The sequence below is a fragment of the Bufo gargarizans genome, chromosome 8 (assembly GCF_014858855.1).
Source record: "Bufo gargarizans isolate SCDJY-AF-19 chromosome 8, ASM1485885v1, whole genome shotgun sequence".
Taxonomy (NCBI): Eukaryota; Metazoa; Chordata; class Amphibia; order Anura; family Bufonidae; genus Bufo; species Bufo gargarizans.
Window position 1 is genome coordinate 43,792,009 of NC_058087.1, and position 13,041 is coordinate 43,805,049.

At 44.6% G+C, this 13,041-nt stretch overlaps 1 protein-coding gene across 1 annotated transcript in view; it reads left to right on the top strand.

The window, feature by feature from the left end:
* The window catches only part of UBE2E3 (ubiquitin conjugating enzyme E2 E3), a 72,165-nt gene that overhangs the window by 53,266 nt on the left and 5,858 nt on the right, over positions 1-13,041 (top strand). The window contains exon 4 of the mRNA XM_044303197.1: positions 11,287-11,419. Coding sequence (XP_044159132.1) covers positions 11,287-11,419 — 133 coding nt within the window. The remainder of the gene's footprint in view (positions 1-11,286; positions 11,420-13,041) is intronic.

A 13,041-nucleotide genomic window follows, 5' to 3' on the forward strand; every position in this document is an offset into this window, starting at 1 on the left:
TGCGGTTTTGGAACATGCATACGCGTGGCCGGAACTGGGAAGGGAAATTATAGAAGGTGACTTGGAGTGGAGGTGCCTACTGAACAGTTTATCTGGGAAGGGTTGGAGGTTGAGCTCCTACTTAGAGGGTCGGCAATATCTTCCTCGGTGCTCTGATACGCTATACCTATATTAGTGGTATGGTGCCTGTCTTATCGCTGGATGGGGGATGGGTGGGAGGGATAGGGCGGTTTATTTTATACTAATATGTAATACAGTTGCAAGGGTTGTTTTCTGTATCATTTGATTGTATTATCGAAAGTTGGACGTGATTTATGAAAATGTCTCTAACACTGTCCAATGGGATTGTATGTACCTACTTCTTTATCCTCTGATGGAGTCTTTTTTTATGTCTGTATATACAATTTTTTTTAATAAAAACTATGTGATTAAAAAAAAAATATTACATTTACTTGGTGCCTCTAAAATCGGACAATGGCACTAGTCTATGAATTGAAGCTATTCTAAAAATCCCACACTGGATGTATGTTACTGTCATCTGGTGTCTGTTATCCTCTGTGCGGTTTGCCCCAGGGACGATATGAACGCTGAGGTAATGATAGTATTTGTTTTTTCTTCTAATCTCCTAATTATACTGTGGCAAGTCGTCGTCTCTGGTTTCATCCAGGCAGTAGTCGCATAACCTCAAGTTTTACTGCAAAGACCTTTTAATGGCCATGCTTTGTTCATCACGGGTTTGTCACCTTCCTGCTCAGCTGTATTTAAACGGAGTGTGCAGTTAAATGAGATATCATTAGAGATGTTCACATCCTCTGACAAGGCAGTCGATTTTGTTACTGTTTTTGTTGGGATCCCCACTGATGCCCCTCGCAGCAGCTCCACCAGGACCTGAGGGCTGGAGTCCTGGACTTGATGAGCTGCAGCTCCCCTTGCCCTCACGCGGTTTATTGATGGCTTTTTATTTCATATATTGTGTGTAAGAAGAAAGCTGGGACTGCCGGGAGCTCACGAATACACGGACTCCACGTACTGCATTGACCCTAAAGCGTATTTACACTGCACAATTATCTGGCGGATTACTACAAACACATGTTCATTATAATAGGCCTGTGTAAATTTGTTGATCATCACTTGATGAAATGATCTTTCATGCAGCACATCAAATCATCGTTCCTGGGCAGCAGATCGTGCGGTGTAAAGGGCAATCCACGGCCCAGAAGCCATGAATGTGTGTGAGCACGAGTGATGGCACAGTGGAGCTGCATTTTACATGCAGCTCTCTACCTCCCCAGGCAATTTTTGGGAAGAAACAATCCCTTCCCAACAGAGCAGGCAATTATTGGGCAGTGTAAATCTGCCTTTACTCCAGTGCTTGGGATCCACTGGATCTGCTCAACTCTGAGTCCCTTCCATTTCATTTAATAGAGAATGGTATAAATATCATATTTCCTAATCATTTCATGTAAAACGTACTCCTGCATCCAGCTGAAGAAAGCTGTTAACTCATGGCCACAAAGTCTCACTTCCACCTTATTTGCAGTCCACTGTCTGTTGTCAGGCAATGTCTGTCCCCAGCACAAAGGCACAGAAGACAGCAGAGTGGATCTGCAGAACACGAATACTGGCTGGGTGCATTCCGCATTTTACGGAATGGAATAGAACAGACATACTGATGCAGACCGTACACGGTGTGCTGTCTGCGTCTTTTGCAGCCCCATTGAAGTGAATGCGTCCTCATCTGATCCAGAAAAAATATACGGTTGTGTGCAGGAGCCCCAAGTGTCATTTCCCCCTGCTCATCAGTTCTGAGAGCTCCAGAGCTGAAAACAAACATAGTGGGAAGTAAGGGAAAGGACGTCACAGCAGTACAGTGCTGCCAGATTCCACAGAAGGGAGACACCCCTGCTTGTGAGAGAAATGCATATAACTATGCAGCTGAAGAGGGGAATAACTCATCTGAAAAAGACATTGGGGAAGCCCAAAATAGACCTATTCCTTCAGTTCTGTTTGCTCAAAGAAGCATAGCCATTATGCAGTTTTTTGAAAAGTTATGTATGCTTTAAGAAAATGACCGAACAAAAAGGGGAAAAAAGTGCCCCCTGAATCAAGGTCTCTGTTACCAGTTCCTGCTGCTCTCAGACACAGCAGTATAGACCTGTTGACTGATTCCCATTAAAGGGGCGCATCACCAGGCACAATGTCTTGTGGGGTAGCTCAGCTAAATGTAATAACACCTTTCACTTAGCAATCAGTTGCTATATTCTTAGAAAAAATTGGTACTATTTTAATTGATAGGCAAATTAGTAGTTACGGTAAGTGCACCAAGTGCAGGTCCTAGCCACTCCACACCCTTGCTTCTTTTGCTTCCTCTGCCAGCCCCTTCCGCTCCTTCTTGATAGACAGGGCCAGATGGGATAGCTATGCAAGAATGTGAACCTGTCAATCAAAGAGAGGAAGGGGCTGGCAAAGAAAGTAGGAGGAGCAAGAATGCACAGAGTGGCTTTGGCCCACCCTCAGTGCACTTTACTGTTAATTTGCATGTGGATTAAAAGTACTTATCGATAATGGATCACTAAAGGCTCTCCGAGACATTCGGTCCGTGAGCGGGCCATATGTCCTGGAGCGGCATACATCATGCGCACAGGAGTGCACAGCATCATAGGTTACCATGATGCTGTGCGCATCAGGCCGCCCGCGGGACTATTGTCCCGCAGTCATATGATATTATGAGTGCTGCACAATAGCCCCGCAGGCGGCCCGAAGCGCACAGCATCATAGTAACCTATGATTCTGTGCGCTCCCTTACGCACACTGTATGCTGCTCCGGGACAGATGGCCCGCTCACGGACCGCATGTCTCGGAGGGCATACGGTCGTATGCATGAGCCCTAAGTGACAGGTATCATTACCTTCAGTTGATCTAATCATACACAGTTGTGCCTGGTTTAATGGTGAATTTCCTGGTGACAGTTTCCCTTTAACACCAAACCATGAAATGTAGGAGACGGTTATTTATGGGAGTCTCTGATCAGATCTGAAGGTGTACAGCCATTTTCCAAGACCATATATATAATTGAAACCAACTAGAAACCACATTTTTATTTACTCGTTTTCATTTTCTGCTGATTTCTTTCCCTCTGTGGAAAAAATGCAGCCTCTAGAATGTTACATGAAAAAGTGAAAAAGATGGCAGACACAGCTAACATTAGATCTGTGTTTATATGGCCTTCATGCTGTTCCCCTGATGGCTGATGTCAGGGGGAGATGAGGATCGGGCATGTTGGATTTCAACTATCTGACCCTTTTGCTTTTGGAAGGAGCTGGCAGCAGCTTTCCCCCCTCTCCCATTTCACTACATGCTGAGCATGGATACACACGGGGGGATCGGGAGGGATAGCATGTGTAGGACCAGCTTTATTTTAGCAGCACAGACCTTGTCAGCAGATGGCACTAAATTTAGCTGGATCACTTGTTAAATCTCTCAGGTCAGATTTATTCTGGTTTGATCACATTTTCTAGGGTTTGCTGTGTGGTTTTGTTTTTCCGTTCGGTGTAGTAAACCCTGTCTGGTCTGTTTTTTATTTTTTTTATACTGTTTTTCTATTTGATTGCTTACAGTGGAGATAACCTCCGCTATCTCGTGTGACTCCAATTCCTAGAATTACATAAATGTTTACTGCTGCAGTGAAAATAAGCCTAAACGACTGCGATACTGAATCCATGCGGCTACATTTCCTGAGAGAGACCTTGAAAGGGGATGTCAAATACCCTGGATACAGATATACCAAAGTAGGGACTTCAATCTGCTGCATTCCATAAACTATCTATTGCTCATATTATATTGTTGTGTGACGTCATTATCTGATCACTCCAGAGCTGGAATCTTTAATAAACAGCTCTAAGTAAATAGTTTTTGTATTGACTGTACCACATTGTGTTATAGCTTCATCTGCTTAGGTCATGGTTTTCACGTGGTGTTTACATTGGTTTGCTGAATATCGTCCGGGTCTATGTATATCCATACCTATGTATTCTCTCTTGTTGCATATCCATCCTGGGTAAAGAGGATACCGAAATTGCAACACAAAGGAAATTCAAGTTTAGTGGGTCGTATTAAAGAAGGTCTGGCAGCAGTTTTGATCGGAAAAGATAATGATGACTTGGACCCCTGCTGATGTGATAATGATGACCTATCCTGGTGACAAGTCCTAGTATCCCCGCCGAGCATTGGTTTAGGGAGCTGCTGCGCTCGCCTAAGGCTTCGTTCACATCACCGTTCAGCCTTTCCATTCTCCTGCTCCGTTTAGGGCCAGGAGAACGGAAAGGACGGATAAGCACATAACTGACACCAAGCGGAGCCCTTAGGACCCCATAGACTATAATGGGGTCTGCTATGTTTCCGCTCGGAAGATGATTTTTAAGCAGAGACCAAAGTCCTGCATGCACAACTTTTGTCTCCGCTTAAAAATCATCTTATGAGCGGAAACATAACGGACCCCATTATAGTCTATGGGGTCCTCAGGCTCAGTTTGACTCAGTTTGGTGTCAGTTATGTGCTTATCCGTCCTTTCCGTTCTCCTGCCCCTAAACGGAGCATGAGAACGGAAAGGCTGAACGGTGAGGTGAACGTAGCCTTAGCCTCTTTCCAAGGACAGCGCCATACATCGTATAGTGGCAGTACTTGGTATTGCAGCTCAGCCCCATTGACTGGAATGTGCCTGAGCTAAATCTAGGCCTTGTCGCCAATGTACAGCGATGTCTCCGGCCTAGGAAGAGGCTGCAGCGCTCAAGGCCTCTTCTAACAGCTCATCGCAAAGTTGCGCGAGACTTTGGTGAATTACTACGGTATTCCTATTTGCGTATTTAAAAACATTTTAAAATAGGAATCCAAAGTGGGCTTTGGTACCAAGGTACCAGCCAGTACCAAAGCCCATTTCAGGTTCCTATTTTAAAACACTTTTAAATACTCGGATAGGATTGCCGTAGTAATTCACCAAAGTCTCGCACAACTTCGGGTGAGACTCTTTTTGCTTACACAGAGCCAATACATGTTAATGCTGTACGGAAACGGCATTAACAACGACGTTTTTGAACAAATCTACTTTGGGTCTATCATCCGAAACTCCATTCGCTCAAGCCTACTCCTAATAATTAAAGCTCCACAAAATGTATGTTTATACTGCTTTTCCCAGCCTCTTCCTAGTGCCCTCAGCAGTTTAGCTTGGTCAAAACTGCTGACAGATTCCCTTAAAAATGCTTATACATATAGACTTCGTCTTCCCTGTCAGGTTGGGTTGTGCAATTGTGTGTCCTTTTCGTTTGGACAGCAGATCTGTTTGACAGGTAATTTCTGTCGCCAGTCTATGGTAATTACCGCAGCACATCCTAAATGTAGCTGTGATAACGGCGTTACAAGTGACTTCCAATCTGAGCGCTATATAAATGGCTCACACGTGACAGTAATCTATCTGTAAGCTCGGGTAAATGTCACCGGTTCCACGTGCACTAGACGCCATTACTGTGATTTATTAGACATAATGTACCTCCCTCCAGCCGTAAAAATAAACACATTACAGGAAATAATATCTCTCATATGATGTGTGGTTTTCAGAGCTGATCTTCTTAAATGGAGGGAGACCGTAAGTAAATAACATTCCATCAATGACCAGGGCGATAATCCATCCCAACATTTTATGTATGGAGTCATTATCACGTTGTTATAATAACATAGTATATAAGGCCAAAAAAATACATTTGTCCATCCAGTTCGGCCTATTATCCTGCAAGTTGATCCAGAGGAAGGCAAAAAAAACCCTGTGAGATAGAAGCCAATTTTCCACACTTAAGGGGGAAAAAATTCCTTCCCGACTCCAATCAGGCAATCAGAATAACTCCCTGGATCAACGATCCCTCTCTAGTAGCTATAGCCTGTAATATTATTACACCCCAGAAATACATCCAGGCCCCTCTTGAATTCCTTTATTGTACTCACCATCACCCCCTCCTCAGGCAGAGAGTTCCATAGTCTCACTGCTCTTACCGTAAAGAATCCTCTTCTATGTTTGTGTACAAACCTCCTTTCCTCCAGACGCAGAGGATGTCCCCTCGTCACAGTCACAGTCCTGGGGATAAATAGATGATGGGATAGATCTCTGTACTGACCCCTGATATATTTATACATAGTAATTAGATCTCCTCTCAGTCGTCTTTTTTCTAAAGTGAATAGCCCTAATGCTGATAATCTTTCAGGGTACTGTAGACCATCCATTCCAGTTATTACTTTAGTTGCCCTCCTGCTGATTTTTTTTTTATTATATTATTTTTTCCTCAATAGTTCATTCATTCTTTTGCTTTACTTCCTGTTGCTTTGGTTTTTTTCTGTACTGCTGTGGTGTTTCATAGCTAGGCCTGCTTCTGCCATATTACTTAAAGGGCTTGTCTCACTTCAGCAAATTACATTTATCATGTCAACAAAGTTAATACAAGGCACTTACTAATGTATTGTGATCGTCCATATTGCCTCCTTTGCTTGATTCATTTTTTCCATCGCACTATACGCTGCTTGTATCCTGGGATTACGGGCAGTGCTGCAACGCAGATACCATTCCCAAAAAAATAATCCAGCCAGCGAAGGAGGCAATATGGACAATCACAATACATCTTTCTCTATATGATAAATGTCATTTACTGAGACAACCCCTTTAAGATGCAGGGTTGTTAGTTTAATACAGTGGCCCCTCAAGACACAATGTCCTCGGGATACAATATTATACAGTGGGCTTTACTGGACCATCATATCTTGAAACTAGACTCCACATACAGTGCCTCGGATCCAGCCAATCGACATGGCCATTTCTCTGGTGCTAGCTGCTAGCAGTTATTCTTTACACTACAGTGCGGTACTACATGACCAGGAGGATCAGCTCCTTTTGGATGTCGGGTGAAGACGGCTCCTTTTTATTTTTCTGGTACAATGTTTGCTATGCAAGACCCTGAAGAAACTCCAGGCCTCCTCCTAGAAAGTGATTTTACAGCTTCCAGCATCTACTCCTGACTATTATTTGGAAGGATTTTATATCTGTCTTAGTTATCTGCTCAAGTTAAAATGTTTTAACATATAATGGTTGTCCTGGAACCAATTACTGTATTTTTGGACTATAAGATGCATTTTTTTAGCAAGAAAAATCTTTCTAAAAAAGTTTGCTGAGTCTTATAGTGTGCAGTCAGGGTGGTCCAGCAGTGCCAGACCTCCCTGACAGCTTCTGTAATGATCCCGCACAGTGCTCATACAGCGCCGTGCCCGATCAGTGAGAAGGTGTGCACGCTTCTCTCTCTCCTTGCCCGACACCAGTCTGATCAGTGCAGGCGGGAGAGGAGGCTGAATGTTCAGCAGAGAGGACACAGCCCCCTCCACGCTGCACAGAGGAGATGAAAACTCCGCTGAAGGACCTTTGATGATTGGGAAGGGCCAAACCAGGAAGACTAGTGTACAGAAATGTCGGCTTTTATTAAAGGTTTGTATATACCGGTACATGCCTATGCAGCAGAGCTGTGTGTACATATGTATGTAACAGAGATCCGTGTCTGTATAATATGCTCACTGCAGAGTTGTGTGTATAATGTGCGTACTGCAGAGCTGTGTGTGTATTATGTGCGCGCCCGAGAGCTGTGTGTGACCAAAACTATTAACCCCCTCTACGCTAGACCCCAAAGTTAGTGACCTTGACCCCTCAACTTCATTAAAGGGATTCTGTCACCAGGATTATGCCTATAGAGGTGTTTATACGCTCTGATAGTTCTCCCAGAGCATGTCTCTAATATACCTTTTTGTTTTTTCATGAATGATTGTGTTGATTCAGAAAAACGTTTTTATACAGTGTATCGGTATGTATGCAGATTTCCTCCAAAAAGAGCCCAAGGGGCTATCCTCTCCGTCTTTGGAGCCAAGCCATGCCCATTCCTATGTAGCCCAGCACTGCCTCGCGTCCCAAACTGCCATCCGTGCAGCCCCAACGTCACTGAAAAGAAGCGTGGTAATCTCAGCGCAGTCCATTCCCTGAGGTCTGTGGTAACTTATGGTCCGTGGTCTTAGATAACCCGAAACTTGTACGCCGAACTTTAAAACACAAGTTCGCTAGTCCCTAAACATGTTCTATTTTTTAGGGACTGAATCTTGCGGATCACGGACCCACTCGAGTGAATGAGTCCGCAAACTGTGGCCAAACGGCTGGTGCCCACGCGTTGCGGCCTGCTATTTGTGGGTACAGGGCACACACGTTCATGTGCATGAGTCCTTATGGTCACTGCACAAACCCGTGAAAGCAGCAGATGGTGTACATTAAACCACATGTATTTCTAGCAGGGAAATGGTTAATACAGAATAACTGTAGTGTACGCTGGAGGGAGACGTGGATATTCTTTGATTTCCTGGAACACTTGTCTGAAACATTACATCTACCTTTGACCATCAGAAGATAACGATTTCTGTGGTTGCACTGTACAGGCACTTGAAGAGAGATTTCTTACGTTCTTTAGCAGCACAAGGACTTGGGAGTCATTAATGCAGGCTGTAGTCCTGCCTGTACTGTCCTATTACAGGGTAGACCGCGCTGTTACAGCTCTCGTTATCTTATTACCTTATCCAATTTATGTGACGGATTTAGGTTTATAAAACTTGGGCGGATTGTCTTTTTTATTTTATATTTTATTGAGCATAATATTTTTATCGTTTGCTGCTTTTATTGAATAGGTGGAAAAAACAGCTGGTTAGTGCAGCAGCAGTACCACGTAACGTGGCCGATCTCCAGCCTCGCTTCTTTTTCTCTGCACCCCCACACAATGGCGGTATAGCTATGAGCTATTGTTGTCCGGAAATGGATCCCCATCAGTCACAGTGTTGGTCTTTTCTAATAGGTTTGTCAGACAGTGCACCCCTAAAACTAAAAATGGTAACATGGTGTCTGGTCATTAAAACCAAAAACACCTGCACAGGGCCGTAACTTAGCGTAGGTTCTGTTTACACCTGTGTCGGTGGCTCCATCAGAAACCTCTATTGCAGAATACACGGTTATGTTTTGCCTCTATCAGTTTTTTTAATTATTTTTTAAAGGGATTCTGTCACCTCCCCTAAGCCAAAAAACGATTTTAAAGCAGCCATGCAGCACAGCTTACCTGGATTAGGCTGTGCTCTTTTATCTTGAAATCCGTCCAGCAGTTACTGCAAAAAACGACTTTGATTGATAAGGAAATGTGTCCTGAATGTGCCCAGAGGGGCGTTTTTTTCTTCTTAGAGAGCCCAGTACCGCCCCTCTTTCAGTGCCCAGCCCGCCTTCCTTGTACTGTCTAACCGCCCCCCAGCCTGCCACAGCCTCTCCTCCCTCTCCCTCACGCCGAACGAACTCTCGCACAGGCGCAGTACCCACTGAGGGCTGCGCCTGTGCGATCAGCAGGAGACTGAGGGCAGCAGCTTCATCTTCGTCACTGGGCATGCGCCGAGCCCAGTGACGTCCGATGTTCGCTCTTTTCCCTCAGTCAGCCTGGTAGGAAGCGCAGAGGATTGCCGATCGGCTGCTGCACCCTGCGCTTTCTCCAGTCTGCCTGCCACAGTGAAGCCGGACAGCGATTTCTTTCCCCACCCTCCCTTCAGGAAAGAAATAAGTATTTGTTGGGGCAAATTAGGTATTATTATATTAAGTAAAGCTGTATTGTATTTAGCCGATCGGCAATCCTCTGCGCTTCCTACCAGGCTGACTGAGGGAAAGAGCGAACATCGGACGTCACTGGGCTCGGCGCATGCCCAGTGACTAAGATGAAGCTGCCGCCCTCAGTCTCCTGATGATCGCACAGGCGCAGCCCTCAGTGGGTACTGCGCCTGTGCGAGAGTTCGTTCGGCGTGAGGGAGGGGGAGGAGAGGCAGGAGATGCTGTGGCAGGCTGGGGGCGGCGGTTAGGAAGTACAAGGAAGGCGGGCTGGGCACTGAAAGAGGGGCGGTACTGGGCTCACTAAGAAGAAAAAAACGCCCCTCTGGGCACCTTCAGGATACATTTACATATCAATCAAAGTCGTTTTTTGCAGTAACTGCTGGACGGATTTCAAGATAAAAGAGCACAGCCTAATCCAGGTAAGCTGTGCTGCATGGCTGCTTTAAAATCGTTTTTTGGCTGAGGGGAGGTGACAGAATCCCTTTAACAAACTAAAACGTGTCATCAGATAATAGAGGGGCAGTGTGCATGCCTGACCTCCGGCTCAATCAGGACCCCCGTTCTCATGATTGGTGGAGTTCCCAGCAGTTGGACCCCTAGCGATCAGCTAGTTATACCCTATCCTGTGGATTTGTTTGTGTTAACCCCCCCCCCCCCCCCATTTCCCTAGCTATATTAAAAAAATAATAATAATAATTCTAAAATCATTCAGTTTTCACCCTGGCCACTAGGCCTAAAATATATCAATATATCATGTATTTTCTTTGAGAGGAGCCACATGGACCATAGACACAGTGCACAGGAGCTGATCCCATTGACTTCTGTGGGAGACCTGTGACTTGTGCAGATGTCAGAAGGGAGCAGATAAGCTGTAATATGTGAATAGTGGACCCTGTGTTATCTATACAGTGGTGATATCTTTCATTTTTCTGCCTGTGATGATGATAGGATGACTACTGAAAAGTTACCGGAACAGGAAGCCTCAACAATTATTATGGCTAGTGTGAACAATGCATGATGTTTAGATTTTATTTTATTTTTTAATTTTTTTTTAATAGTGACATTAAATATAGACAGTGAAAATGCAATCAAAATCCACCAAAACAATTGCAAAAAATATAACTTAATTTAAACAGTAAGTCTGCCAAACCACTGCCAAGCCGCATGTGAATTGCGCGTGACTTATGGAGTCAATGGAGTGAATGTCCAGCATGTCTGGATTTTTTGTGACCGTTGCGTCACGGATTATTGCTTTGCGACCCCTTAGCCATGCATTACATCAAATTTTGCGGTGTAGCCCTAGCCTTATCCTAAAGTTATGTTCACACTTTGCTGTCGTGTTGCAGTTTATGTAGCTGTTTTCCTAAAATTGTGGGTTAACTGTAGCATCTTGCTATGATTTTAGAAAAATAGTGCCAAAAATTTAGACTGAATAAGCCTTCACAAAAGTTTGGAAAGTGACTAGTTTTAATTTACCGTTCTAGCTTAATTATATTTAGTCATAGCCATTTAATCATTTTTGTGGTTAACCATTGCTTTTTGTGTTGGGTACAACTGAATAACTTTTTATTTTTCCTTTCTTATAGTGCTGGCCCAAAGGGAGACAACATATATGAATGGAGGTCGACTATTCTGGGACCACCAGGATCAGTATACGAAGGAGGAGTATTTTTTTTGGACATCACCTTTTCATCAGATTATCCTTTCAAGCCACCAAAGGTGAGTAAAGACGTTAAATTGTTTATGCCAAGAATAAAAGATAGCCCCTATCCGCCGGATTGGGGATAAGTGTCTGATTGGTGGGGAAAGGGGGGGGTCGATCTCTGTAAGCCCCACCAGTCACAAGAACATGGGTCCTGTGTCCCTCTGTATGAATGGAGCGGCTGTGTAGCATGCATGCTGCCGCTCCATTCAGCTCTATGGGACGGTAGAAGATAACTGAGCGCTTTTCTTTTCTGTGTCTGGGAGTCCCATAGAGCTTGGCCATTTCTCAATTCATGTGGGGTACACAGCACCCCCTAAGCTTATGATCGGTGGGGGGTGCCAGTGGTCACACCCCCTGCAGTCAGATATTTATGCCCTATCCTGTCAATAGGGGATAAAGTTTAATCTTAACACAAAAGGGTCTTCTGAGATTTTTGAACTGATGACCTATGAGATCTGTGGGAGTCCGACACCCGGGACCCCTGCCGATCAGCAGTTTGAGAAGGCATCGGCACTAGCTGTAGCAAAGCGTCATCTATTTGATAGCGGCTGTGCTTGGTATCGCAACTCAGCCCCGTTCAGTGGAGTAAGCTGCACCTAGGGCTGTGATGGTCAACGACTGGAGTGCCGGAGGTTAGCCATCACTGACCTAGGGCATGTGACCAGTGAACCTGATGCCACATGTCCTAGGGAAAGCTGCGAGCACCGGTGCCGCCTTAATCAGTTGATCAGCTGGGGTATCGGGTGTCGAACCCCCACAGATCAGATACTGATGACCTATTCTTATCAGTAAAAAAAAAAAAACTTTAAGCATTTGAGTAGAGCCTCATTCACACGTCCGTGTTTGTGCTCAAATCCGTAAGCAGGTGGTCAGCGATGCATCCGTGAAGCTGTCCGTTTTTTGCTGTCCGTGTTGCATCCATGTTTCACTGACACTGAACAGCTTAAAAATTAATTTTCAAAGCATCTCTTCTAAATGGCATCTGTGGTTTTCACGGACCCATAGACTATAGTGGACGTGATGGAGCATGCAACAGTGACCCAAGGACCGTGCTAAAACACTGGTGCGTGAATACACACATTAAAATGAATGGGGACGTGTGCTGTCCGTGGAGAACACGTACATCACATTTCCATGAAACACTTGACGTGTGAATGAGGCTTGAATCTGACCCAATTTACGTAGAATTGAGCAGATCTGGTATGGCGGTGGGTTTCAGGTTCTCTAGAACTGTTTATCTCTTGGAGCTTCTGCTGTGACACAGTTTTGGAGACCGCGTCCTTTAAACTGTTAAATGCATGAGGCTTTGGTTTTGGAAGCTAACTTGGCTGTCGCCTGTGAGAACTGGCCAGAAGTCTGAGTAGTGCAGACTTGTGCACATCAGATCAGTAACCTGGAAGCAGGAGAATGTAATAGGACTAGTGACGGCAATAATAAATCTGACTCCGAGAAGACAAATATAAAATAGCAAGACAAGTGCAGCCGTTTCAAATCCAGCACTGCCAGAAATAAAATGGCGTTTACACTAGCTCTCTGTTAAAGAAGAAATTTATTACTACTGTGTATGGTAGTTTATGGTCAGTATGCCCATATTTTATTACAGGGTGCATTTTTTTGGACGCCACAATAGAAATAT